The sequence below is a fragment of the Uranotaenia lowii genome, chromosome 1 (genome assembly GCF_029784155.1).
Source record: "Uranotaenia lowii strain MFRU-FL chromosome 1, ASM2978415v1, whole genome shotgun sequence".
NCBI lineage: Eukaryota > Metazoa > Arthropoda > Insecta > Diptera > Culicidae > Uranotaenia > Uranotaenia lowii.
Genome location: NC_073691.1, coordinates 66,160,754 through 66,188,362, shown reverse-complemented (window position 1 = coordinate 66,188,362; position 27,609 = coordinate 66,160,754). Strand labels below are relative to the sequence as shown.

At 40.1% G+C, this 27,609-nt stretch overlaps 1 protein-coding gene and 1 long non-coding RNA gene across 2 annotated transcripts in view; both read left to right on the top strand.

Moving 5' to 3' along the window:
- The window catches only part of LOC129738993 (carbonic anhydrase-related protein 10), a 318,155-nt gene extending 307,611 nt beyond the window's left edge, over window positions 1-10,544 (top strand). Inside the window, exon 8 of the mRNA XM_055730346.1 lies at window positions 5,824-10,544. Within this exon, the coding sequence (XP_055586321.1) occupies window positions 5,824-5,846 (23 nt within the window). The 3' untranslated portion in view covers window positions 5,847-10,544. The remainder of the gene's footprint in view (window positions 1-5,823) is intronic.
- A 15,777-nt stretch (window positions 10,545-26,321) lies between these two features.
- Window positions 26,322-27,016, top strand: LOC129738994 (uncharacterized). The gene is made up of 3 exons (XR_008735711.1): window positions 26,322-26,476; window positions 26,577-26,750; window positions 26,814-27,016. It is a non-coding gene; the product is annotated as an uncharacterized LOC129738994 (long non-coding RNA).
- The last annotated feature ends 593 nt before the right edge of the window (window positions 27,017-27,609 follow it).

The following is a 27,609-nucleotide window of genomic DNA, read 5'->3' as shown; positions in this document are numbered from 1 at the left end:
GTTTTCCTGTATGGACCCTGTAAAACGATCAAAACCTTCGCTTTCTTAGATGACGGTTCATCAGTAACGTTGATGGAAAGCGCATTAGCTGCAGAATTAGGTGTGACTGGAAAAACTGAGCCGCTGTGTCTGCGTTGGACGAGCAACAAAACTCTTCATGATTTAGAATCCGAAAACGTTACATTCGACATTTCCGGTACCACGTCAGGTCTTAAAAGGTATCGACTTCCCGAAGTGCATACCGTTGCCAATCTAGGTTTATTCCACCAATCACTGAACTTGCAAGATTTGTCCAAACAATATAACCATCTACGAGGGATACCGGTGGAATCGTACCACAACGTCCAACCACGTATACTAATCGGGAGCAATAATGCGAACCTCGGGTATGTTTTAAGAGGCCGCGAGGGCAAGATGCACGAGCCAGTCGCGACTAGGACTCGTTTAGGGTGGATTGTATACGGAGGAGGCGAAACGAATAATCACAATTTCTCTGGTTACCACGGTGTGCATATGTGCCAGTGCATAAGCAATCAAAATGACATGCTTCTTCAGGCCATGCGCGATTATTTTTCTATAGACGGATTGGGAATCACAAAGTCAACAACCCTGATTGAATCAAACGATGACCGTAGAGCCCGGGAGATTTTAAAGAGCTTCAAACGAAGAGATGATGGACGTTTTGAAGGCCGATTGCTTTGGAAGTACGATAAATTTAGACTACCAAACAGTAAAACACAAGCACTGCGCCGATACGAATGCCTGGAAATTAGAATGAAGAAAGACGCCTCACTCGCAAATGTTCTACGTGAGAAAATTCAAGACTATGTTTCAAAGGGTTACATACGGAAGCTCAACGCAGACGAAATTGAAAGAGATGATCAACGAGTGTGGTACCTCCCAATCTTCCCAGTAGTTAACATCAACAAACCGAACAAAATCCGTATCGTGTGGGACGCAGCAGCTAAGAGTCATGGAACCGCTTTGAACTCCCTCCTCTTAAAAGGTCCAGACCAAAACACATCACTTGTCGACGTTCTAATCAGATTTCGTCAGCATCGAATCGCAGTATGTGGTGACATTAGGAAAATGTTCCACCAGGTAATGGTGTCTAAAGAAGATCAACATTTCCAAAGATTTCTTTGGAAGGAAAACCCTAGTGATACCAGTCCCAGCACATATGACATGCAAGTTCTTACCTTCGGAGCATGCTGTTCTCCGAGTATTGCACAATACGTCAAGAACGTCAACGCCGGAGAGTTCGCAGGTCAATATCCCCTAGCAGCAGCAGCCATAATCGAAAACCATTACGTGGATGATATGCTGGTGAGTGTAGAAAGCGAACAGGAGGCTATTCGATTGGCAAATGAAGTTCGTTTCGTTCATGAACAAGCCGGGTTCGAAATGCGAAATTGGATTTCCAACTCCACAGATGTTTTGACCGCTTTGAATCAACCGAACACTTTAAACAAGAGTCTAAATCTTGATTCTGAGTTGACTACGGAGAAGGTTCTAGGCATGTGGTGGTGTACTTCTACGGACAGTTTTACTTACCGTTTATCAAAAAGGCACGACGACGAACTTCTTGCAGGCAACCGCATTCCCACAAAGAGGGAAGTACTACGAACGCTCATGTCTGTGTTTGACCCACTAGGATTCCTATCTAATTTGCTAATTCATTTGAAGATCATTCTACAACAGACCTGGAGAACATCGATTGGGTGGGATGAACAGATCCCGAAGAACATCTTTGATCGTTGGCTGGAATGGATAGCGGTTTTACCAAAGGTCACGGAAATACGTATTCCTAGGTGCTTCCGCGCTGAGGTCTCATCGGGGTTAGATACAAACGTCCAACTACACACGTTCGTCGATGCAAGTGAACTTGGATATGCAGCGGTAGTCTACCTACGTTTCAAGCAACACGACAAAATAGAATGCGTCATTGTAGCAGCTAAATCTCGCGTAGCTCCACTTAAGTTTTTATCGATCCCGAGAATGGAGCTTGAAGCTGCACTTATAGGGGCAAGGATAGCCAATTCGATATGCAAAGCATGGAATTTGAACATCAATCAGCGGTACTTTTGGAGCGACTCCAGGGATGTGTTGTGTTGGATTAGGTCAGATCATCGCCGTTACTCCAACTACGTCGGACATCGCGTCAGCGAAATACTGGACTTAACCCTAATGTCAGAATGGAGGTGGATACCAACAGATGAAAATGTTGCGGATGAAGGTACCAAATATCAAAGGTCACCAGAGCTGAAAAATGATAGCCGCTGGCTGAATGGCCCAGAATTTTTGAAGGAAGACGAGCCAACGTGGCCGATCGAGAGAGTAGTTACCAAGCCGACACAAGAAGAATTGAAAGCATCCATTTACCATCACATACATTTACACCAAGTGAAAGTAGAATTATTCGAAGCGAAACGATTCAGAAGCTGGAACCACCTAAGACGAACAGCAGCATGGGTTCGAAGATACCTCATCAACCGTAACAATCAGGCACACAATAAACCCATCTTTCTTGGTCCTCTCACCGGTCAAGAAATTCACAAAGCAGAATTAGTTCTTTTCAAACAAGCACAGCTTGAAAAGTTCTCTGAAGAAATTACTATCTTGTCAGATGGTAACGTTTCCCGAAAACCTTTACCAAAATCAAGTTCCATTTATGAACTTTGGCCGTTTCTAGATGAACATAGGGTACTAAGAGCCAGAACGCGAATCGGAGCATGCAAAATGGCTAGCATGGATGCCAAGCATCCCATAATCCTTCCGAAAATAAGTCATATTACCAACCTTATAGTTCACCATTACCACGTACGTTTTTATCACCGCAACCATCGCACTGTATTGAACGAGCTAAGACAACGTTTTCGTATAGTACCCCGACTCGCTAGCATACTCTGGCAGGTACGAACAAACTGTCAAATTTGTAAAAATTTACGAGCCGTTCCACAACCACCTCCGATGAGCGATCTCCCGATAACTAGATTGGCAGCATTTTCCAGACCGTTCTCGTTTGTTGGAGTAGATTACTTCGGTCCTATTAATGTCACTGTAAGGCGTAGTTCGGAAAAGCGTTGGGGTGTGCTTATAACTTGTTTAACAGTACGGGCGATCCATATTGAAATAGCCTACTCACTGTCTGCACAATCCTGTATTATGGCTCTGAGGAATTTTATGGGGAGGAGAGGAGTTCCCATTGAAATATTTAGTGATCGTGGTACCAACATGGTAGGTGCAAGTAAGGAGCTTTTAACAGCTCTTAATTTAATGGATCAGAATTTAGTCATCCAAGAAATATCGAGCCCGAATACAACATGGTCATTCATTCCTCCCGCTTCGCCGCATATGGGTGGATCATGGGAGAGAATGATCCAATCTGTGAAAAGGAATCTTAATCAGATAAAGCCACGCCATCAGCTTTCAGATGAAGTTCTCAAAAACCTTTTGATTGAGATCGAAAATGTTGTCAACTCCAGACCACTGACTAATTTGCCATTAGACAACGATAGTTCGCCAGTTTTGACTCCTAATCACTTTCTTCTGGGATCATCAAACGGGTTGAAGCCTGCAACTTCTTTCGACGATAGCAACCAGGCTTTAAGAAATACTTGGCAATTTTATATAATATTTTTACTTCTGATCTTCCTGATGTACCAGAAGGAAAAGGTAGAAGATTATTTGCTGACGATACTTTGCTTTCAGCCAAAGGTCGGAATTTACGGGTGGTACGCAGTAGATTGCAACAAAATTTAAATTCCTTTTTGAATTACTTGAAAATGTGGAAAATTTTTCCTAACGCTTCCAAAACTCAACTTATTTTATTTCCCCATAAGCCAAGAGCAAATTTTTTAAAACCTAATGAAAATCATTCCATAACTTTTAATGGGGTTTCATTAGAATGGTCTGATCACGTGAAGTACTTGGGACTTACACTTGATCGGAATCTTACTTTTAAAAATCACATTGAAGATATTCAATCTAAATGTAATAAATACACTAAATCTCTTTATTCTCTCATCAACAGGAAATCCAGGTTGTGTCTGCGAAATAAGATGTTAATCTACAAACAGGTCTTTCGACCAGCGATAATGTATGCAGTTCCGATTTGGTCTAGCTGCTGCGCGACGAGGAAGAAAGCCATCCAGAGGATTCAGAACAAGGTTCTGAAAATGATTTTGCGGCTTCCACCTTGGCACAGCACCGAAGATCTTCATCGGATTGCAGGCATTGAATCGATCGAAGAGATGGCCAACAACATCATCTCCAACTTCAGAGGCAAATCGATGCAGTCTTCCATCGCAGAGATTCGTTCTCTTTACAATTAAGTTAGTTTTTAGGATTTAGGATTAAGTTTATACATTTTTTTTTGCTCAACAGGATATTCTCCTATAAATCAAATTATTTATCGCTTAAGCAAATTTAAATCAAATAAACAATGTTTAAAATTAACTGTATCAAAGAGTTGAACTGATCATAATTGATCTGAACACTTTAATTTAACTTTAATAATGTAACTTAAATGTAATGATTAAAAGACTAATAAAGACATATTTAAAAAAAAAAATCGGATATCTCCAATGGCGGCGGCTCTTTCTCCCTCTTCGGCTAGGGAGTTTGTCCAGGCTATCTTGTCCCGTCTACAAGCTCGTTTAACTGCCTTTTCCAGCTCCGCATATCGTAAGCGGGCGGCTGCTTTGACTGACCCGGTATATGCCTACTCAATTCCGACTTTCGCCTTTCTCCGATCATCGACCATCCTCCAAGTTTCATCCGACATCCATTCACTTCGTCTTCCACAAACTTTACCGAGAGAACCATGGCTCGTCGTGATAAAGGCATTCTTGATTCCACACCACTGTTCTTCGACTGTTCCGTCTGTCGGCAGTTCCGAGGCTCGGGATTCAAGATGTTCAGCGTATGCCCTTTTAACCTCTGGATTCTCCAAACGGCGGACATCGTATCGACATCCGACTTTCTCCTCTCGCCGCTGGACACGCGCGATTCTCAGTCGTATCTCACCAAGGACGAGGTTATGGTCAGATGCTATGTCTGCGCTTCGTTTGTTGCGGACATCAAGAAGGCTCCTTTTCCACTTTCGGCTGATGCAGATGTGGTCAATTGTGGCGACAGAGATACGCGTGGAATAAAAATGTATGTTTTAGAAGACTGATCCCAAACTTTTGGCCGTTACACCATACTACAGGATGATCCCAAAGTTTTGGTGAAGTCATCGTTGCTGTTTTATATATTTTAAGTACATTGCAAATTTTTTGCACAAAATTCAACGATTGTATTTCAATAAGTATGAAAAAAAGATTCCAATGCAACTCGAATTTTGAAACTTGGTCCACCCCACCCTGAGATGATCGGGTTTGAATTTCAAGTTCGGTTTTTGGAAAATGTCCTAACTTTAAGCTTAATAGAGGTCATATAATCTAAATATTAGCATTTTATCAAATACATTCAAAAAAATTTTTGCACACAATCTCTTGAATGAGTTCAAAAGAATTTTAATATGAAATAAGATGGTTGAGATACGGCTGATTAAAATTTCATGTTTTTGATCCCAATATTTTGGCTGGCAGCGTACATGCATAAAGTTAAAACCACACTGAGAGGTTTGTTTTAAGTTAAAGATGTAAACTTCCAAGAAAGGCATACAATAATTTCCAATACCGAGGTGAAGGGGTGCAGTTTAAATTGATTTTAAATAATGATAAAACTAAACTTTTTTTTAATCATCTAACAGTTTTATAAGGAATTTCAAAATACACCTTTATTTTTCGTCACTAATTCCCTTTCCATGTCTTTCAGCTAATAGTTGGAAACTCAACTGAACGTGACCAAACAACTCAGGAGGACCAGGAGGACGAGGAGCCAGAGGACAGTTTGGTGATCTTCGGCTAGACGCTCGGAAAGAAAGCTGACCCGATCAAGTTGTGGCCGTACCTCAAGAATGGATCCTTGTCGAAGAAACTACTACTCAATTATGCTTCCAGTGTACAGAATAATCAACAAACTCTACGCAAAAGTGTCTGTCTAGAAGAAATCAAGGATAACGAACAATTCGATACCTACCTTCCAGTAGTTATCGAACCGAACGCCCGAAGGTAACAACGATGCGCTAAGTGCTCTAGAAAGGCAACGTAGGGCCCCGTGAGTTAAAGTCGAACTGTGTAGGTGAAATCGAAGGGTATTCCTGGGTGCAGGGGGCAAGTCAAACTATCAAGAACTGGTAAAACGAATTGTGCTTTTCGCTTTTCTGTTTCATTCCGAGCATTATTTGTACCAAATTGGTCCGATTATATCTGACCAAGTGTAGCAGTGTTTTGGCGGAGAAGGAATTGAAATGCATCGCAGCAGAATCTTTTCTGCTTTGGTCTCTTCTCGTTGATTGCTTACTAAGTTAAACAATGTTGGTGTGCGAGGAGAAAGGAGAGTAGATTGAACCGGGAGACGAAAAGTAGATGATGCTGCAACAGCGCTAAGCCAAGTGTAGGAGAAACTCTATTAAAAGTTTGAAAAAATTTGTAAATAATATTAATGTAAAAAAATGAGAAAAAACAACACAAGAAGTAGCAGATGGTTGACGGTGAAAGGTTGCACCTAGAACTGAGAAACGAGACATAGAACTAGGAACAAAAAAATAGTAGAACCCGATAGACGAGGCTGCAGAGTAGTGGAAAGCTAAGAAAATTGGCTCTGCGGGAGCAAATGGCGGCAGGGATGAGGGAAATTGTAGCAAATAAATTTCAAGCTGAGAAGACTATAAAAAAGAGATAGTAGCTGACGATGAGGAAGACAACTTTGGACCGTGAACAAACAGAAAAAAATCCTGGATCCTGCTGGGAGGGGTGAAACACCTTCCATCCAAACCATCCACCACCAGCACTTCTATCATCAATATCAGTTCTCGAAAAGTGCTATGGTTTAAAAAACCAAGGAGTTTCCCGTCGTCGATGATGAAGAATGAGGAACATTCAGGTGGAACGGCGAGAACCATTCCAGGGAATGAGTCCTCCTAGACCCTGACTGACTGAATGAATGAACGAATGAGCTTTATGGTGCTTTGATGGCGAATAAATTGTGAGAAAATGACCCAGTGGTGGTATTTTATGGCAGTCCAGGAAGGTTGGACCAACGAAAAAAAAAATAGACGAAAAGACAAAACGAAAGTAAAACATTGGATGAGTTAGTGAGTTTAACTTTCGCTCGCTCTGTTATTCCACCTGTGGGGTGTGTGTATAGTTAGGATGCTTGTCAACTCTTGAAAGTTAGTTCGGGCGGGTGTTTGGATGGAAAACATTATTTTGAAACAATCTTTTGGAGCTGAGGGGAGCTAACTTATGACAGCTTTGGGGAAAATGATTTCCGTGCCTTTACAACCGTTGAAGGTTCCTGGTAGCAGCTGAAAAAAATCAACAAGACAGTATTCATTTATTTGACTTGGAAATTGTTCAAACATATTGGTTAGAAATTATTTTTTACAGCTTTAGCCGAACAAACTCAAACATACTCATAAGAAGCATTAGAATAAAAATTACTGATAAAAAAGTAATTTTGTGTATCAAAAACTACTGCAAAGAATTATTATTAGCTAATGGAACTTTAACAACTCATTCCAATCAATTTTGTTGGTTTTGGATGGCGTTTACTTCTCGTTGCATTTAAAAAATTTAAAACAATAGCCGCATCAAGGATTATTTAAAAAAATCGTTGATAGGAGAACGTCCGGATTCTAAAAGCCTTGTAGATTGTATTGGAAATTTTTATGGCTCCAGTTCACATCACGGAGTAGCTTAAAAAGCGCATATATTTATGGCTGTTGCAAGGATTGTGTGAAAATTGTTCTTTTAAACCAATACACGCCGCCAATAATATCCGAACCTTCGGTGGTCCTTCATGAAGTAATTATAATCAGTCAGAAAGGGCGTCATGTAGTGGTTCACTTCACCTTGTCTCGATCCATTGATAAATATTTAAGTTCAAACAAAACATTGAGACAATATTTCTATCTAAGCTGTCTCACAGCTTCTACCAGATAGTCTTAGAGATTTCTGAAGCTCGTTTGCTTACGTTCATAGGAATAAAAGTCATCCATAAACAACATTGAAGTGAGCATTTTTTTTAATCTTCCGTTTACAGACTGCAATCCTAGACAGGGCAAGCCATCGCGTCACTTCAGTTTGCTATTCTGAATTCATGGGTCTAGTGAGACAATTCAAGATACTTAACGTGAACATCCTACTCATAAATACTACCTAGGGCCTTTGACCTTGGGTCTCAACTCGAACTGTCGTTAAGCTATCCTTTAATGGTAGGAGGTCACGCTAAAATGCTTCACTCTTTAATAAATTATTTAATCTCTCTTATAACAACTCGAGAACTGATTTCTCCTCGGATCTCTCCCTCTCTAACCTCTCTGACGACTCAAAGCCTAATCTCTCTTCTGACGTCTCGAAATCTGACCTAACTTCGTAATGCCTCGAGGTTAAAGCACACATACCTCTTCTCTTCACGACTCACAAGGCCTGATATCTCCTCTGATGACACGGGATCTAACCTCATCTCGAATTGACTTGTGGTTAAAAAGCATACTCCGTTCCTCTTAACGACTCCAGGTTCGACTTCTCATCACTCAATCACTCGAGACAAGGTTTGTCTCTTTTGTCAGACGTGTGACTTGCTCCTGTTACAACACACGCGCAGGCTTAACGTAACGACTCGGTTTCTTCCCGACGAAAACGTCATCTTACAGCAGCTCAAGTCACTCGCCTGGAAAAGCCCCCTCAATGGAACAACCGTATTCACTACGATCTACACTGCGAGGAAGGTTCAGTCTTATTCTACTACCCACAAACTTCCCGGTGGTGGAGATAAATGATGGTCATGATTGTGGCTATTGACTACATACGCATGCTCTCTCACGTAACAGTACTGCCCAGTTTTTATTGGTTTATTGGGAAGTCAGGTTTGTTGGCATAGTTTTTAGAATGCATCCTCTTCTTTACCGTATCTATCAGCTCTCTCGTTGCTAGAAGGACGACGTTGCCTACTAAACTAACCAACGACTTTTCCTCTGATTAGATCTACGTTAGCTTCTCACAAAATAGAGTATTCTTCTCAAGATATAACCTTCTTTTCTTGTTCTGCTGTGCTTCGCTGGAAATATACTGTGTAGCATGCCTACCTACCTAAGGGTCCGGCGCCAATTGACCAACGCATAGGGCTGAGATAAAAGATCTCCACTGCTGGCGATCCGGAGCCAGCGTCTTCTCTTGCTACCAGCCAAGGTTCTTGTCGAGCTTCTGGGCCTGCCTCTTCTTCGAGGCCTATCTGGATTTCACTCAAGCGCTTCTCTGCAAATCTCGTTCTCATCTTTTCTCAGCATGTTGCCAATCCATCTCCACTTACGTTCCCGAATCTCAATTTCTAGCGCCTTTTGATGACACTGACGATGAAGTTCCACGTTTGAGATCCAGTTGCAAGGCCACCAAGCGCGGATGACGTTTGAGTTGAAGATTTGGATTTTAGTTCGTAGAGAGATCTGGCGTGAGCGCCAGATGTTTCGGAGACTCGCCAAACGCAAATCGGGTTTTTCTGATCTGGGTTTCGATGTCTTTCCTGGTACCACCATCAGGCGTTATCTGACTACCAAGATACTGGAATCACTTCACTGTCTCAACCTGTTGTCCAACTACCACGAAATTGGATCGTTTTTCTGTGTTGATCTTCATCGACTTGGTCTTTCCGACATTGATTATGAGACCTGCTGCCTTGGAACTTTTGGTGAGGTCGTCGAGTTTGCTCTGCATGTCTTGTTGTCTTTGAACGAGCAAAACAATATCGTCAGCCAGGTCAAGGTAGTTCAGTCATTGTCGAAGGATTCCATGGCAACGCTCGGTTCGGTCTACAGTCAATCGATTCAGTCAAAATCTCATCCGTTACGCTGAGAAAGAGTAGCGGTGATAAGATACATCCCTGTCTTACTTTAGAAGTTACCGGGATTGGTTCGGACAAGACATCGTCGTGCAAGTCCTTGCACGAAAATGTTTTGTACTGCGCTTCGATGAGATGGACTAGTTTCTCTGGGACTCCTCGTCGTCTAAGAGCTGCCCAGATGTTTTCATGATTAAGTCGGTCGAATGCTTTTTCGAAATCAACGAACACCAGCAGAAGAGAGTCCTGGAATTCGTTGATTTGTTCCAGTATGATTCGTTGCATTGTGATGTGGTCCACACATGATCGTCCGGATCGGAATCCATCTTGTTGCCATCGCAGTGTAGCGTCGATTTAGCCCTGGATCTAGTTCAGGATCTCTTTGCAGAGTACCGTCAACTGGGGCAACATGCAACAATTTTCAACTTCAATGGCTTCTAAAAAACTTATGTTCACAGTAAATCGTATCCTTTATGCATCAAAAGTTTTAAGGATGCTGGGGCATCAAATTGGCGTAGTTAAAAAAAATATTGGTTGCTTCAGTTATTTTTATTTTTCTAAAAACATGCGATTTTCACACTCCTTAGGAAATGGGGTAACTTGCAACAAACTTTGTTTTTAACGAAAAATCTTATGAACACGTACGAAAATTCATAGTTTTTAATATATTTGCGATGCCTTAAAGACCATTACGCATGACAACACCTGCAATTGGTAGTTTTTGGGTCTGTAAAAACAAATTTTCACATTTTTTCTGAAAATAAGGGTGCTGCATACATTTAGGGGTTAAATAGTACTACGAAAAAATCTACAAGCTGAAATCATAAAAATAAATGTTAGGATGAATGAAATTTAAATGTTCACAAACGCGTGATGCAAAACATTCATATTCCAGCACATGGAAACGAGATTTACAAGGTATTTCTTTGATTTGCATTTTGTTGCATTTAACCCCAGACACCTAACTGAATTTTAAAAATATTCATTAAAAAAAAATGGGTGATTGCTCGAAAAATATTTTTACACCAACAATGTTGGTATAACATGAGGAAACCTGTAAAAAGTTTGTAGGTAATTTTATCAAGCCGATCCGTCATACTGGGTAAAGTTTTTTTAGGCATCAAAAAATGTTAAAATTTGTACATTTATTGCTCGATTTTTCAAATTTTCCATAAAAATAAAAAACTTAAGACAACTAGCTTAAAATGCGAGATATTATGTCATCATCATTTTGTTATCATTAAAAGATAACTTTATTACAATACATTAAATTAAAAATTGATTCAATGTAGTGTTATATAAATGTTGCATCGAACCCCGCTGTTGCATGATGCCCCGTTTGACGGTACTTTGAGAGTTGAACAGATCAACGTTTTGCCTCGCCAGCTACCGCACTCGGTCAGGTCTTTTTTCTTCGGAACCTTTACAAGGATAATCTGCATCCAGTCAGTCGGGAATGTTGCAGTACTCACACAACATTTATGCTGACAAGGCAGGGTAGGCTTTGAGCATCTCAGCAGGAATGCAATCGATCCCAGGCGCTTTTTTGGACTTCATGTTTTTGATTGTCGTTTCTATTTCAGCCAGCGAGGGCGCTTCCGAGTTGACGCTATTGATGCGACTTACTGTTGGCGCTTCGAGCTGCGGGTTCTGTTGGCCATCGCTATTTGTGACCAGCGTTGCCACATTTAAATCTGTATTTTCGAGCCAAAAAATCTTTTTAATCTGTATAAAATCTCAAAAATCTGTATCAAAAATTTCTATTCCGGTTACTAACGCTGAACTACGGTGACCTTTTTTTATAACGCGTAGCACACTAATTTTGACTACGCTGCTCATTACCGCGGGCTACTATTAGTGCGACATGTCAAACCAGTGTTAAAACTGATATTTTGTATACGCGAACCGTTTTTGGTTCAACTTTGTCCGATTAATTGTTAGGGACAAAATACATCCCCGCTACGCGTGAAAAATCTGGTCGCGCAAAGTCACAGACAAACAGACAGGACACTCTGAAGAAATTCCGTTCAATTCTTCGCAAAAACTACTGCATTGCCATCTGTTGGCGACATTGCCTACCAACCATTTTCAATTTTAGAAATGGATCATGGTCACCTCTGGCAATTTGGCGTTTCAAGTCCGATTGTAAACAATCAATTCATCGTTTGCTCAGAGGTATTGGATTTTTCTTTTTTAACAATCTTACTCAAGTTTATGTTTGTTTTAGGTTTGAATAAGATACCTATTCTGCTGGCTACGAAGTACATAAAGTCAGATTCAACGAGTCAATCAAAGGTTTAACAACAAGTGTATGACTAAGCAATGTTATTTTCGTTCAGTTCATGCTCACCAACATCCTAGAATAGTTGTTGCAAACGAAACTTTTGCGAATCTGCATGTAAATATTTTTGCAAGTTTTGGGAAGAAGATTGTAATTGTGGATGTTCTGTGCTTCCGAATAGAAAAGGTTACGCACCATTTTGCTTTTTGAAACTAGTTACAGCTTATTCAGCTTTAGATTCCTATATTGTTACTGATATAGTTTTCATTCACTCTAGAGTAGACTTTCATAACCAACATTAACATCAATTCAATGTCAATTGTAAAAACAATGAGAATGAAAAGAAATGAGAATGGCTTCGAAATAAATAATACTAATTTAATTCAACATATATTTTATTAAAACCTATGATAAAAAGCGACAATTCCCATTAGGTTCTGATTCAACACCAATTTTCTTCGGTCCAGTCTCGCAGCTATCAGTTAAGTTCTTTTGAGTAAACAGGAAATAGGAATCTTGCGCGAGTTCAAGTTTCCAGACTTGACAAAACTCTAGGGTAGTTTGGAATCTACTACCCAGGCTTTAGGAGGGAATGAAGAAGTTGTTCCAATTTCACTGTACTGTTCAATTTGCCGATAAAAAAAAATTGCACCGAAATACATATGAATTGTCACTTAAACTACACAACCGTTAACGAATAGCTCATATGGTTTTTCTTCCATCCAACCGATTCCGGAACCCAAAGTTATCGATGTCGGAAAAACTACAGAAACTTTTTCTTCAGATCAAAGGAAAATTTGCGAACACGAAGGCACTTTGTTTATGTTTATTTTGAATTATGTCGAAGACCATGGTGATATGGAAAAAACGGAAGGCTACCACGATCGAGAATCTTTTATTCGATAGCAGTGTACTCTAGTGTCGACATTGCCTAGCTTCTAGATTTCTGAAACCGATTTGCGAAGAATGAAATTCGAGTGTCCCGTCTGTTTGTCTGTGGTTTCAGGCAGTGTTCTGAATATCACTCATTTTCAATGAATGTTTCTGATTGCCCTTCGCACCTGAACGTACAGCGGTCGGGTTTCGTTATTGATTGCTACTCGACCTACCCGATCATCGATCGTTCAATTCATCGCTAAAATACAGATCACCTCGCTAGATGCTTGCTGTCAAAACAGTGCAGCACCATCATCAAATTGGAATCTCACCAATGCGCAATGCATATGGCGAATCTTGTTGGTCTTCGATCAGGAGTGAATGGATCAGGCAGTGAGTGAGTGATACATGAAGCCGATCATTAGCGTATTTTGTTTGATTTGATATACAGCAAATTAATAAATTTATCTGTTGTTATAACATTTTTTAACATCAGTATGATTAAAATCAAATTGTAGTTGTGTTTGTGAGGGAAAGATGTTCAATTTCGCCGTGTTTTTCAATTTTTACAAGTTCTTTTATTAAACTGTCGTCCGTCACGTTAAAATTACTGAGAATTTATGGTGTTCCTCACAATTGTTTGATTTTTCTCGTCCTGCAAAAAATAATTTTGATTTTCATATAATTCAGGCAGATACTGAGTGAGCTACATTCAGAATGGATCAGTTTGTATCTCAATCATCTCCGATATGCGATGTTTGCTAAACCGATTATTCTGAATGATGCGACTCGGTTTGCATAGCTGATAGGAGCGCTGATCGAGATTGCATACCAGCCAGGCGAAGCAGTTGCGAGAGGCGCTTTCCCATTATACAATCAGAATGTTTCCAACAGGAAACGCATCCTGAGTGTTTGTTTTGATTGATATTCAGAACACTGGTTTCAGGATGATATAAATATAACGATCTGCGTCCTTCTGGGGTTTAAAGATTAGATGGGATTTGAACATTGTGTCAACAGTCTTTGACCAATTTTGGTATATGATTCTTTAACACAGGTTTTAAAAATTTATTCAACCCTCTGATTGTTGTATTGCATTGTAACGGTTCCGAACTCTAATCTGGAAGTTTTTCCTTATTTGCAAGCGTGATAATTGATGAATGATTGAATCATCGAAGGAGATTATTATTGGTTGACTCGAAGTATAATCAAAATATCTTGGAAAATCTCTAATTTTCTGAAAATCTGTATGAAATCTGTATAAATTTCCAATTATCTGTAATCTGTATATACAGATTCTGTGCATGAAAATTTCCAAAAAATCTGTATACTTACAGAAAAATCTGTATATGTGGTAATGCTGTTTGTGACTCGAAAATGTTGTTCAAAATGCTCAGTCCTACGCTCTTTCTCACTCTCGGGCTAGGGAGTTTGTCCAGGCTCTCTTGTTTCATCTACAAGCCCGTTTAACTGATTTTTCCATCTCCGTAGCATGCGGTCTTGAAAAATTTGTGTCGGTATTCTCATCAAACTAATAAATGCGTTGCGCATCTCCAGCACTACTTTCACAGAAAAGCGTACCCTTCTATTTTCTTGGGTCTTCTCAGTTAGGATGGAGTCAACTGTGCATTTCATTCTCCTGACGCCAAGCTGGTTGTTAGAAGGTCTGGTCACAACTGCAGTGTTTCGCTTAATTCGTCTCAAGATCATCATTTCCTTTACTTTTCTAACTCTGTCTTGTAGTTTATCAAGGCGTGAAGCTTCGTTACAGATCCCTTTTTCTCTGTGCATACTGAAATGAACCAGATGATTCTAAGCGAAAAATCGCGTTCCTGTGATGTGAGCTTGCTACAAGATTATTTAGTTTTAATCTTGATGTTTTTGTTCATTCGACGCATTCATCTATCATATTTCCCGACGTCAAAGACACCAATTCTGCGCACAAAGATGCAGCCTTGAGCAAGGTTATATAATACAACCCGTGTTTGTACACGCCTGTCTATATGACTTCTATCCAGTTCACCAAGTTTATTTTGATTCAGTCCCTGACGTTTGTTCTCTCTTTTTTTCTGAGCTGTCGAACGGCTGCTGCCAGTTGGTCTTGGCGATCTTGCAGGCTCAATTTTACACATTGTGAATGCCTATATTCCAGTTGAGTATGCACATTCTCCACCAACAAAACCGAGATGGGCAGCATTCCCGCTTCTACGAATGCTAACTGAAACAGATGGTACACTGATTACCCGCATCGCATATTCACCATTCTTAATATACCTTCTACAAAGCTTCCTCAAATTACACCGCACGTCTATTTAGGTTCGATAATTAGGCTAAACCTGTGACTTTGAGCAACTTAACTGCTGATGGGAACGAAAACCTTCCTGAAGTCCCAGGTTCGAAACTATTAAAGTGATTCTCTCGACTCAGACGCCGCACCGTTTCGTTGAAGACGACCACAATCGTGCACTCATTCTCCTTTCCGGCTGCTGTTTGTTAAAAACTGAGCACGACCCCCAATGGGTGCACTCCGGCCGCACTCAGCAGCATCCACACTCCTCCGCTGCCTTCACTTGACGTTCTTTGCTGTCACCATTCGCTTGAACAACTCCGACAATGCTTGCCGGCTTACTCCGACGATCGTTTGTTTATTGTTTGTTTATTGTTCATCAACAAGTCACATATTGATCCAAATAATAGCAAATGAGGGAAGAGGAGGAGCAAAGAGCTGAAGATCACGATTCCTCAAGCCTCGAGATCGTACCTCGAGTAGCCTCGAGTTGGAGTGCTTCTAACAGGTTCCGGAGAGCGAAACGCAGAAACCGCCTCTGGATGGCCTCGATACGTTCGGAGCCATTTTGGTAGTAGGGCACCATACAGCCGAGGCATATTCGAGGGACGATCGAACCAAGCTGCAGTAAAGACTCTTGAGACAATAAATATCCTGAAAGTCTATTGTCATGTGGAATGAAAGACACAGGCATCTGGAGGCTTTATCGACGATGTTTTTCGTGTGGATCTTGAAATCCAGCCGTTTGTCCAGGATCACACTAAGGTCTACAGCCGATAGCGGGAGCCGCTTGGGTGAAAACGAAATTACCGTGCATTTGTTGCGATTCAAGGGAAGTCAATTGACATCACACCAGGCGACGAAGATGTTAAACTGTCTCTGCAAGACGTTGACATCATCAGGGCTGTTGAAAAGGTAAGCCGCCCGTAGAAAAGATAAGCCACCCGTATAAAAAAGGGGTCCTGAAGAGGATCAAATTTTCCAATCAGGAAATTATCTAACTTGAATCCTAATTTGCCACTAACTTTGACCTCTATTTCTCTGGATTTGCTGGTACTTTGGTAAGTTGACCTCTGAGTAACCGCCTGCTGGTTCAAATATAATTGCCGGCTTCTTTAAACTCCACCAGGAATTGCGTTTCCACAGGCTACCTTAAATCCGCTTGTTTCGGCCCCTTTTCTCAGTGCTTCCAAGTACTAGTGGCACCTGAATCGCGTCGCTCAGTGGTGGAGCGAAATCTTTTGCAAGAGCGATGGTAAGGTTGATGAAACAGATATTTTGCACGCTTACCTCCAGCGTTTCAGATGTGCCCGGAACTAACCACGGTTTCCTCCAATACTTTGCACGACTTTTTTCCTCTATGTTTATGTTTTTTTTTTCGCCAGGGGCGTGAGAATTGCAATCACATCTTCACTCTGTTGTGGTATGAGCCTACTTGGTTGAATGATTCAACTGAGTCAAAGCAATCGAAAGATTCCTTTTAATTCAACCACGGTAAATGAAAAGTTCATATACCAGTATTTCGATAGCAACTTACTACCTTCTTCAGTGAACGTTTTCGATTGATGAAACGATTGAGGAAACGATACACATTCATCAATCGAAAACGTTCACTGAAGAAGGTAGTGTTGCTATCGAAATACTGATATATGAACTTTTCATTTATCGTGGTTGAATTAAAAGGAATCTTTTTGAAATGTAGATTTGGGATGAAGGACTCCGACAAGGCACGCTAGGTATCGGCGGTTTGTTCACGGTTCTCAAATTTTTTGTGGATCTGGATTGATTTTTCTTAGATGGATGGATTTGCATGGATCAACCCTCGGTAGATCGGCAAACGAAGCCAGTGGATTGTTCTGCGAAGAACAACAAGCTCCACAAGCACAAGACTGGAGACGGAAAGGAATTAGTAGGACGGCAGGCCTGGTGTTCTGCGTTAATAATTAGTTAGTTAGTTAGTTGGTGGTGGTTACATAGTCAAGAGTGTGTCTCAGACAACCCGTAGGATTTCCAATTGGGGATCGTTCAAATATCACGTAACGTATTTAGGAGGCAGAGGGGCTATAAGATCTTGTTACGCTTTGTAGATTTTGGATAGAAAATCTAATATGGATGTGTAACCGCCTAAAATGATCAAAAACTATGTTTCGTAATATTTGAACAGCCTCTAGGCTGGGTTTGAGTGTAGGCTCTCAGAGATGTCGACTTCTCAAGCTTACACTCAGCCGAAAAACAATCGTAAAATTCACCTGGATTTTCACGTAGGGGTTGATTACGCGAATTTTTGCTTGATTTACGTGAAGCACTTGGAACCCACCAAGAAACCACTTGATTGCTACGTGAAATTCACATATGTAGTTGTATTTTGCCAAAACGAATACACATCTGATTTAAGTGAAAATCCAGTAATCCGCTAAGTATAGACGGAGTTGGTGCATTTCATGTGATGTTCACGTAACTCTAAATAGCTTATTCACGTTACATTTATGTGAAAGAAAACAGTTCTGAATATGGCGTGGCTGCAACAGTTGGTGCTGTCAGGAAGAACATTTCTTAGTGATGAGGAAGCTGATTTTTGGTAAGAAGTTAAAAATGATTGTGTCGTTCGTCACTTATATCTTTTGCTTTTCAACAGAATTCGAAGTTGAGCAGCTAAGACGACCAAGGAGGCAAACAATAACGACTGTTTCGCGAGAATTTGATGTTGATTTAAGTGAAGTGAAGTGAAAAAAGTGAAATTGAAAAATGTATCTAAAATTGAAAAAATTAAATCTCTCGCAAAATCCACAAAGTTTTTTTTTTGAAAAGATACGAAAAAATCCTCCTACCTTCATATTTCAGTAATATCTACGTGAATTGCATGTAGCATAGCGAATCTCTTTTCGCATTCGAGCTACGTTATTTCCATGTACAGCTCATGTGGAAATTACGTGAAATCTGCTTGCTGTGCGAGCTCTGTTTGCTACCTGAAATTCACGTAGGTTTCACGTGATTTTCATGGTGGCAAAAATCCATGTACATTTTCACGTAGCGTTCATGTGAAGAGTTTTTTCGGTGTATGATTCCAAGAAACCCTGGCCCTTATTCTGCGCCGCGAGTGACGTGATGATAGTCGAGTCACCCAAGTCACTCTATTCCGGTAGTCGGTTTAGGTGAGGATTGTCACTTCGGATGAACTTTGTGAGTTCTTACCCTATTGTCGTAGTCACCGTGGGTGAGAATCGTCGCATTCGGGTGACGATTTTAGGTGTCGGTTTTGTCGGTACCTTTTCAGGTGACGACGAAGAACAAATCTAAGCAAAATCGTGAACAAAGCGGCATTTTAACAATAAATTGTAACACAATAGATAAAAATAAACAGAAATAGTCTGTTCAAATTGTTTATCTTTCATTTAAAGCCACTTTTTTTTCTTCTAAAAATCATAAAAAAAATTAGCATATCTAGTCGAAAATCTTTAATTTTAATCTGAATTACAAATTGTCGGTACCTTTTCAGGTAGCGACGAGTTAGAAAATTAGTCGAAAAATGGCTTCAAATATGCATTAAATACGATACATTTGAATGTGAACCCAATTACATGTATGATTCACTTCAAATTCTAATACAAGGCATTTCTATAAAAAAAAATGTGGAAAAGACGTCAAATTTTCCCATGTAACCAGAATTTTGTATTTTAATCTTTAATTCTGGTGGTAATTGAAATTTAATCTTTTCCTATGAACCCAACATTTTAATTTTAAATTTATTTTCTCCTATTAAATAGTGGTTTGATAACAATTTTTTTGTTAAAGAACTGTCCAACTAAATCTAAATTTTAATTAAAAAAAAAACAACATAAAAATTCAGAATTTATGTGTTCTGTATTGAAATAGTTCTTCATGTCTTTCCGGAATGACAAATGCCGATGTTGGTACGGTTGATGCGCTTCCAGTTGGAATAATTGGTTCCTCCCAGCAGCGTGACGCGTTTCCTTTTGTTAGAACCACCAAATATAGTGCTGAAACAAAACCAACGCAAATGCAGTAAGATGTTTTTGCCATCTGCAATCAAAACATTAATGCTTCTATACTAACCTGAATAGCTTCAAATGTTGGCACCGATGTTCCAAGTTGAATCCACTTTTGCGCTGACTGGCCTAGACCGCTGCCGTAGACTTCCGGATTTGTCAATTTTCGGCTTTTAATCCAACTGAGCTAAGATACCGTATCTTTCCGTATCGGTTTTCCTTTTTTTTCACATCCGCTCTGGTCCTCAGCTCCAAGTGCAGCTTGGGCAGCTTGCTTACACCGGTTAATTCGACGGATGCCTTTTGCGAACCGGAATTCGCACTAGTTTATTAAATTTTAAATATTAAATTTTGAAAACGCGAACGAAATAAAAGCAAACCGAGCAAATTTGACACATGGATTCATTCAGTCACTCACCAGAGAATGAGCTCCTGTCACTTTACCCACATCGACTCCGGGAATAAGGTGACAAATCTCACGGTGACTCCGAGGTGAGGTGACAATCATCACGTCACGCGCGGCGCAGAATAAGGGCCCCTGCTTTCTCAGATGGGCTAATGTACTTCAACCACAGCAATTTTGGTCGATCCAAACATTCCTCCTATCATATTCTGTTAAGTTTCCAAGTCTTGGCACAACCGTAACGAGGCATCTTATCGCCTTCGGTATTTCGGAGTAGTCTTTCTCTGTCCCTTCTCAAGGCACCTTCTTGAACCTTGATTGTGTGCTTTAGAACATAAACTAAGATTCTAACCTCACTCAGCGGTAAATGATAATTTTAATGTTTTCCTGTTTGGATAGAAACAAGCTCTCTCGATTACACATCTCTGAAATTATTCTCTCTTTCGTGATAGTGGAATCCTCTTCTTTATTCGGCATAGAACTTATGCCATATTCGTTTTCATCTGGTGGAAAGATGGTTGTGCACCAACTGCTGTCATCTTCATATAAAAAAAACGTTTTGACAGCACTTGGTGCACTACCGGTGCACCACCAGGATGAAAACGAATATGGCATTAGTGATGGCGTATTAGTTGCATTTTGCTGAGAGAGCAGCTTTCTGGTCATCTCCCACAGTTCAAGGCTGTGCGCCTAGTTTGACTAAGACTATCCAGCAATAGCCGATCAATGCTGGCATCTGGGTAAAGTAAGGACATGTTGAATAAGTTTCACTCCCGTTTCGTCGCCCTATAAAATATGTTTTGGTCAAATCATGTTGTTTTCCAGCGTCGTTAACCTTATCTATGTAGTTTTCCTTCTGCTTTGCTGTGTACTCAGTGTGATAGGTTTTGGTTACGTTCTCCAGGTCAACTTTCAGCTTTGTCAAAGCTCCAAAAGAACCATGTACTCCAACGTTCTTAAGGAACTTACAAATTTGTCCGAAAAATCACGAGGCTTCAAACTGTGGGTCTCCTGCTTACATAATCATCAACTTTTGTGAAGCTCAACTTCTAATTAGTGAACCTTCATATAAGAGAAGCGACATCTGATCCCTCTTAAAATAAAATATGTGGCAACATCGCCGAAATCTTGGACAAAAAAATCCCCAGCACTGTTTTCTGGCTCAATGTTCAAGCTTTTAGAGCTGAACGCTCCTTCAATCCAACAAAACAACATTGAACTCGATGCCCAAAGGATCGCGATAAACGGTATGAATGACTTGAATTTCCTTAATAATCAGTTAGTTTTCTCACTAGAACCAGATTCACCAAAGCATTGAAAAAAATTGCACCTAATCATAAATGCATATGACCAGCTAAAAAATTATCTGTATGAACTATAACAAAAATCACAATACCTTCTTTGGTTGAGTTTTCAATAAGAAAGGTAAAAGATCTGCGTCAAAATGCTCGGATCGATTGGATTCGATTTTGACAACTCTTTTGCTCGATTGGAATTTTGTGTTTCAGATGTCACTTCTCTTATATACAGGTTCACTACTTCTAATATATAAAATCCTGCTTACTTCGACCATCACAAGGCCTTCCTTGGTTCCTATGACCACTTTTTGACAGAGAAACTTTCATGTCACCCTTTCATTACAAAGTTCCTAATTCTTCCCAAATTCTTTCAATATCTGGGGTCATTATCTACGAGTTTGTAGATCGTGTAACAAATACAGATACTAAGTCATTGAGTTGAAGTAATATGACTCGTTCTGCGTTATACTTTACGTGACTTGTCAAATTTCATCTTATAATGTTGTCTCCAGAAGATCATCGAGTCAAGAAATGTAAGCTCGAATTGGCTGTGATCGTTCTTCTTAGCTCTGAACTAATGTTCCTTCCCTGACGTTTATCTTGAAATCAGGACGACGCAGTGACATTTCGCGAGTCCCGTCACTCGACTCGCAGTTGAAGCCCCAAATATTTTTTTTGGTTTTTTAACTGACTGTTTTGCAAATCTTCAATTGGTACCGAGACACCAAATTTTCAAATTGCAATCCTCAAGGTCAACTAGATTTTGTGTCTCAAGCTTCATTAACCATGTCGTGTCACAAAGCGCTCCTGCAAACTAGAAGAAAGATGGTATGCTTAGCATCCGGTCAAGTGACCGAATTTGACAGCGAGCAGGACTACAACACGCTCCCATCATCAATCAAACCGTTGACCGACTGGCGAGGATTGAAATAATGCTTTTGTAAACCCATTCGATTTAAACTTGAACCAAAACTATGGCGGCTGCCAAATAAAAGTAGCAAACAGTATGAAAGCCAACACCAGCCGTTTGCTGCTGACCAGCGCAAAAGTGGACAATTGAATTTCTTTTCGCACAGTTTTGACCCCCAAGGAATGTGTTTCAAACTAGGTAAAAAAAGGCAGATAACAAAAAAAATTGATTTTGAATCAAGTTTTTAAGAAAAATCAGAAACAACATTCTTTAAAGAATGGAATTACAATTTGAGGACTGTTTAAAAGAAGGTTTGTTCGAAAAGAAGTGAAAGTTTGAATTTTTGTTTGAACAACGTTCCATGGCCTTCCGAGACCGAAGAAATATCGCACTGTGTCATACGGTCCGAATTTTAGCCACAAGGACAGACGCTCTGCTCGCTTCAGAACTACGGAAGCATCCGGGATCATCAATCAAAATCAGTTCATTCAGCTGGCTCTCCGAAGGGTGGGACTCGAGGGCGCAAGGATGAAAGAAAGGCTGGATGGATGGATGAATAGATGGACATAACCCAGACAGGAGATTACTTTTGATTAAGTTGTTCTGTGGGAAATTGTTTCTTTAACATCAGGATCAGTTCTTTTTTGGTTTGTGTGCTTGCTCCTTTCAACATGCAGCTAACATGAAAGCATATCAGGAACTTTTGAACCGGAATGATGGAAGATACTAATTTGGCTTGTGTTTGGGTTTATATGGATAAACTCAAAAAGTCGAATGTTAAACCACAAATATGTTGTTTGTTGTGGACTTAGTATTTTAAAGAAAATTAACGAAACGAGGTAAATTCAAGAAAAAAAAATTGTACGAAAGTTGGAGTTCTCTTGATTTGTTCAAAAATTTTTCAATAGACATGTTTAATTTACAAATTTAAATTTGTTTACATGTTGGAATCGTTGTTATTCCTTGAGCTATCAAGATCCGTTGAGTTGAGTAGAAAATACTTCCAGATTAGGATACCGCAGGCAGAAAAAATGTATACTAAATCAATAAATATCCTCACAGCTTCACATGTATCATATAAAAAAATCGATTGAATTGCTAGGACATGCCATTCTAATGAATTATTTAGAAATAATTGAAGTCAATCAAGAAAGCACTAGAACAAAGTGTAAATATCATAATAAATACAACTAAGGCAAATCGCCATATCTCAATTGTTAGCTAAATGAAAGTATTAAATAACAACGACAAAATGCGAGGCTTTGGACAAAAACTAAATCATTTGAATGTATCCTCACGAAAAATGTCAAATGAAACCGAGCTCGAAAAAACAAATTACAAATCAAACTTTCAACAGGACAAATCTGAAACCAACAAAAACATATGTCAATAATAAATTAGTTAATCAAAATTATAGGAAATACAAAATACAACCAATGAAATATCTGAACAATGTTATTCTAAGCGAGCAAACATACAAAACAAACGCAAGCATATTGGAAACATATCTTTTGAGCAACCGTTTCAGCATTTCCAAATAAAAAAGAAAATATCTACAAAAATACTCGAAGGAAAAACATTTTTGATGGTTGCCAGAAATTTAATCGAAAATCCAAACTTAGGTAAACAAAATTATCTAAAAAAAATTATTGGTTAGAACTGCTAGCAACAAAACAAAACACTTCTTATCTGCTTGGCTGGAGAACGTTTAAGATTAAGGCTGCACAAACACAAAGAAAAAAAATCACAAACAAGAACAAATACATCTTGAACGACGGTCATAAACACACAAACAAATGCGATTGATGTACATGTGGACAACTGGAGAAAATGTATCATAGGACGAAGCGCTGTATTTGTACGGAATATAGAGTGAACTTGATCCTGGCGATGACTATGAATTGCTGTGTAGCCGAAAGAACGAGGAGTGCGCGAAAGGCAAATTGTTACAATGAAGTAGCTATTTATGCTATTAATAAAAATTAAAATTTGTGTCTTGTGTCTTCTTCATATCACAATCAATGCCTAAGACTGTATATTCTAATGGACTACAACCTTACTCATTACGACTTGAATACCTATGACTATTCAATCTACGGCGTGATAAACTACGGGTTGATGATCTGTAGCATGACGAAATTAATCTTCCTTAAACTGCTTGGTGACTTAAGACAATTTTCACGAATTCATGAATTTTACAGACCTGTCGACTTTAACCTGCTTGACAACCGTCGCTGGCCCTACAACGGTAATTAGCTTGATGAAGCCTGGAGAATTATTCTTAGTAAACCTTCAGCCCGATCACCATCGACCTGAACACCTACAGCTTAACACCCTACGTTTTGAAAATCAATAGCTTGATGAACTACAGCCAAACGCCCTTTAACGGTTTGATAACCTCAAACTAGACGACTTTAAGGCATGACGACCTTCATTGACAACCTTTAACAGCCTATAGACCATTACTGGACCACCGACCTTTACCAGCCTGAACTATTATAAGATTTATAAAAAGAGCTATAACGGCTTAACTATAATAAATGACTTGACGACTTTCAGCTGGCGACCAACGGCCTGCATGAGAACCATCGACTTAACAATCTATGATCTGGGGATCTATATCTCGAATACCGTTCCCAAAAAACACGATGGTTCTATCAGAAGTTCAACGCATCCCGCAAAGGCTTCGTTTCGCAAGCCGAAATGTGCCGGGATAAGGACGGAGGCATCCTGACGGACAATCGTGAAGTGATCAGTAGGTCGAAGCAGAACTTCGATGAACACCTGAAAGGCGCACATGCAGAAGACCAAGATGATGGGGGAAGTTTCAACGCTGGCGTAGCCAACGACATAGAGCCACCGGAGGAGTGAAAGGAGGTGGTAATATGTCCCATCTACAAGAAGGGCGACAAATTGGACTGTGAGAACTACCGAGCGTTCACTGTCCTCAATAACACCTACAAAGTGTTGTCCCGAATCCTACTCCGCCGCCTAACGCCACACCACCTGAATATTTATCGACTTCAAAGCCGCATACGACACGATAGTCGATAGACTTTGTCTATCTCGGGTCACTGGTGACCGCAGACAATGACACCAGCCGTGAGATCCAGTGGCGATTGATTGATCAGCGGAAGTCGTTTCTACTATGGACTCCACAAGCAATTTCTACGGACACGAAACGTGGATATTGCTCTAGAATGACCTGCAAACACTCGGAGTGTTAAAAACCATCTTTGGAGGCGTGCAGGAGAACAGAGTTTTGAGGCGAATGATGAACCACGAGCTCGCGCGGCTCTACGGCGAAACCAATATACAGATGGTGGCGAAGGCTGGATGAATACGCTGGGCAAGACATGTCAAGAGACGGAACACCATGTACATAAAATAATAAGCTTGATTACCTATAGTCAGTTTATCAACGGCTGGTTGAACGACAGGCTGATAAATAATGAACTGGCTACCTTCACCGGCTTGATTAACTTTATCAAACTGATAACCTTCAACGGCCAGATGAACTTCACCTTTTAGACTACTTTAACAAGCTTCATGAAAATCACCGTTCCGGAAGTCTTTACAGACCTGTTGACTCTAAACGGTCTGGCCATTTGGCTTGACGATCTTAAACGAACGACCTACGACTTGAGGACTGTACACCTGCAATCTTGAGACGTACGGTTTAACAATGTATTGCAAAAAAAATTGACTTGATTATCTATAACCTGATGACGTCTACCGGTCTGATGTCTTTCACCAGACGATCCTCATCAGTCCGCAAACGGTGTAGGATGACTCCATCGCTGGGGAGCATATGAATAAAACTGCCGTTTAATAGATTAACAGTAAAGCATATGTCAGAGATTTCGTCATTGTTGTGGGTGATTATAATCTGCCACACCTCCGCTGGACATATGATCTCGACATTCATAGCTACCTACCGACAAACCCCTTAACCGAAATTGAAATCGCTCTATCTGAAACGCTACTCTTCACTGGGTTACATGAGCTTTGTGGCGTACCGAACAACAATCTACGGTTTTTAGACCTTACCTTCTCAAACGATCCCGTCAAAGTAAACATGATTGAATCTCCCACCCCGATAGTTCCAGTCAAAGATCCCTAACTATCAAGATGATCGGGCATATTATTTCACGAACGAATCTTCGGAGACAACAACACAATGCATACGGTGCTGCCATCCAACGAGATCTGATCCAAGCTTTGCACTTGACGATTGCCGCTCTCACTTATACATTGAAAACAAACGTCACTTTTCCCAAACAAGATTTTTGTTTACATTGTTTACGCCAATCAATTTGCACTATGGGTGAATTGTTATTCTTTCCCACTGTTGATGGAACATTTTGTTGCAACTGGCCGTTTCCAGTCAACCCTGACCCCGATCGTTCGCCAGCGGAACGGATTCCCCTAGCATTCATCAAAAGTCAAGAAAATTCGCTACACCGGTAAGTAAACAAACTAAAAGTGAACGAAATTTGATTCTGAATCCAAATCAGGATGCAAGAAGGAGATTCAGGAATGTGTTATCAACGACTTTAATTTCAGCTAAGCATCCGATAGAACGGCTTATGAAAAATTCAAGAAGAACCAATTAGACAGATTGATCATTAATTTTGGCTGCCCTTTCTTGCGAGGATTCAACCAACACCGAACTCGATCGTTTGCCAGTGCGACACATTTTAGCAGAATTCAAGAAAAATGGAATCTTCTATTCTTCCGGTAAGTTGATAAGTTTAAAGTGTATAAATTTATGTTTCAAATCCAAAACAAATCGAATTACAGCTGTACAGCAGACGGAACTTCCGATATAGGATCCCAGGAGGAACGAATCTTGCAAGCCAAACAACCTGATTGTCCAGAATTGTACAGAAATGCTGGTGTATATTCCACAAGCTCATAATGTTCAATCCAGTTACATATATATCCAACATATTTGAACAACTTTGAAAAATTCACATTTTTTGCAACTTTGACCACTGTAAACAAAGAGAACTGGGATGTAAATAAAAAAGTAAACGCCAGCTGCTTTGATTTTTATGCAGTAGTGTGTGTAACAAATTACACAATTTGAGCTTGGATCTCAGTCCGTAAAATCTTTTTTGGCGCTAGTGTTGTCGCCAAAATTTCTCGGAAGCCGGTGAGACCTGGTTCCAGTGGACCGCCATCACAAGCCGTATATTTTTTGCATCGACGTTGCCTTTGACGTTGGTCCTTCTGAAGAGCCTGTTGGTGAACTCGATTTTGATTTCAGAAACTGTAATTTCGAGCTAGTTGCAGCTGCTCTCAACTCAACCAATTGAGAATGTCTTGATGTGATGCTACTTGACACCCCTGCACTATTGGTTGTTGAAGTTGCAGTTGTTTACCGGTAGCACTACGAGCACATACATAATTAGGTAGGATCTCCAAGTGCAATCTAAGTTCCCTTGAAAAGATCCATCCACATGCATGTGCTGCATCATTGAGGCGTACAATTCCAAGGTATACACGGTTAGCATTTCACTAATGCTAAAACCGCCAACCTTCATCATACTATGTGTGCAAGTTTATGTCACGACCGGGATTCGATCTCATGAAC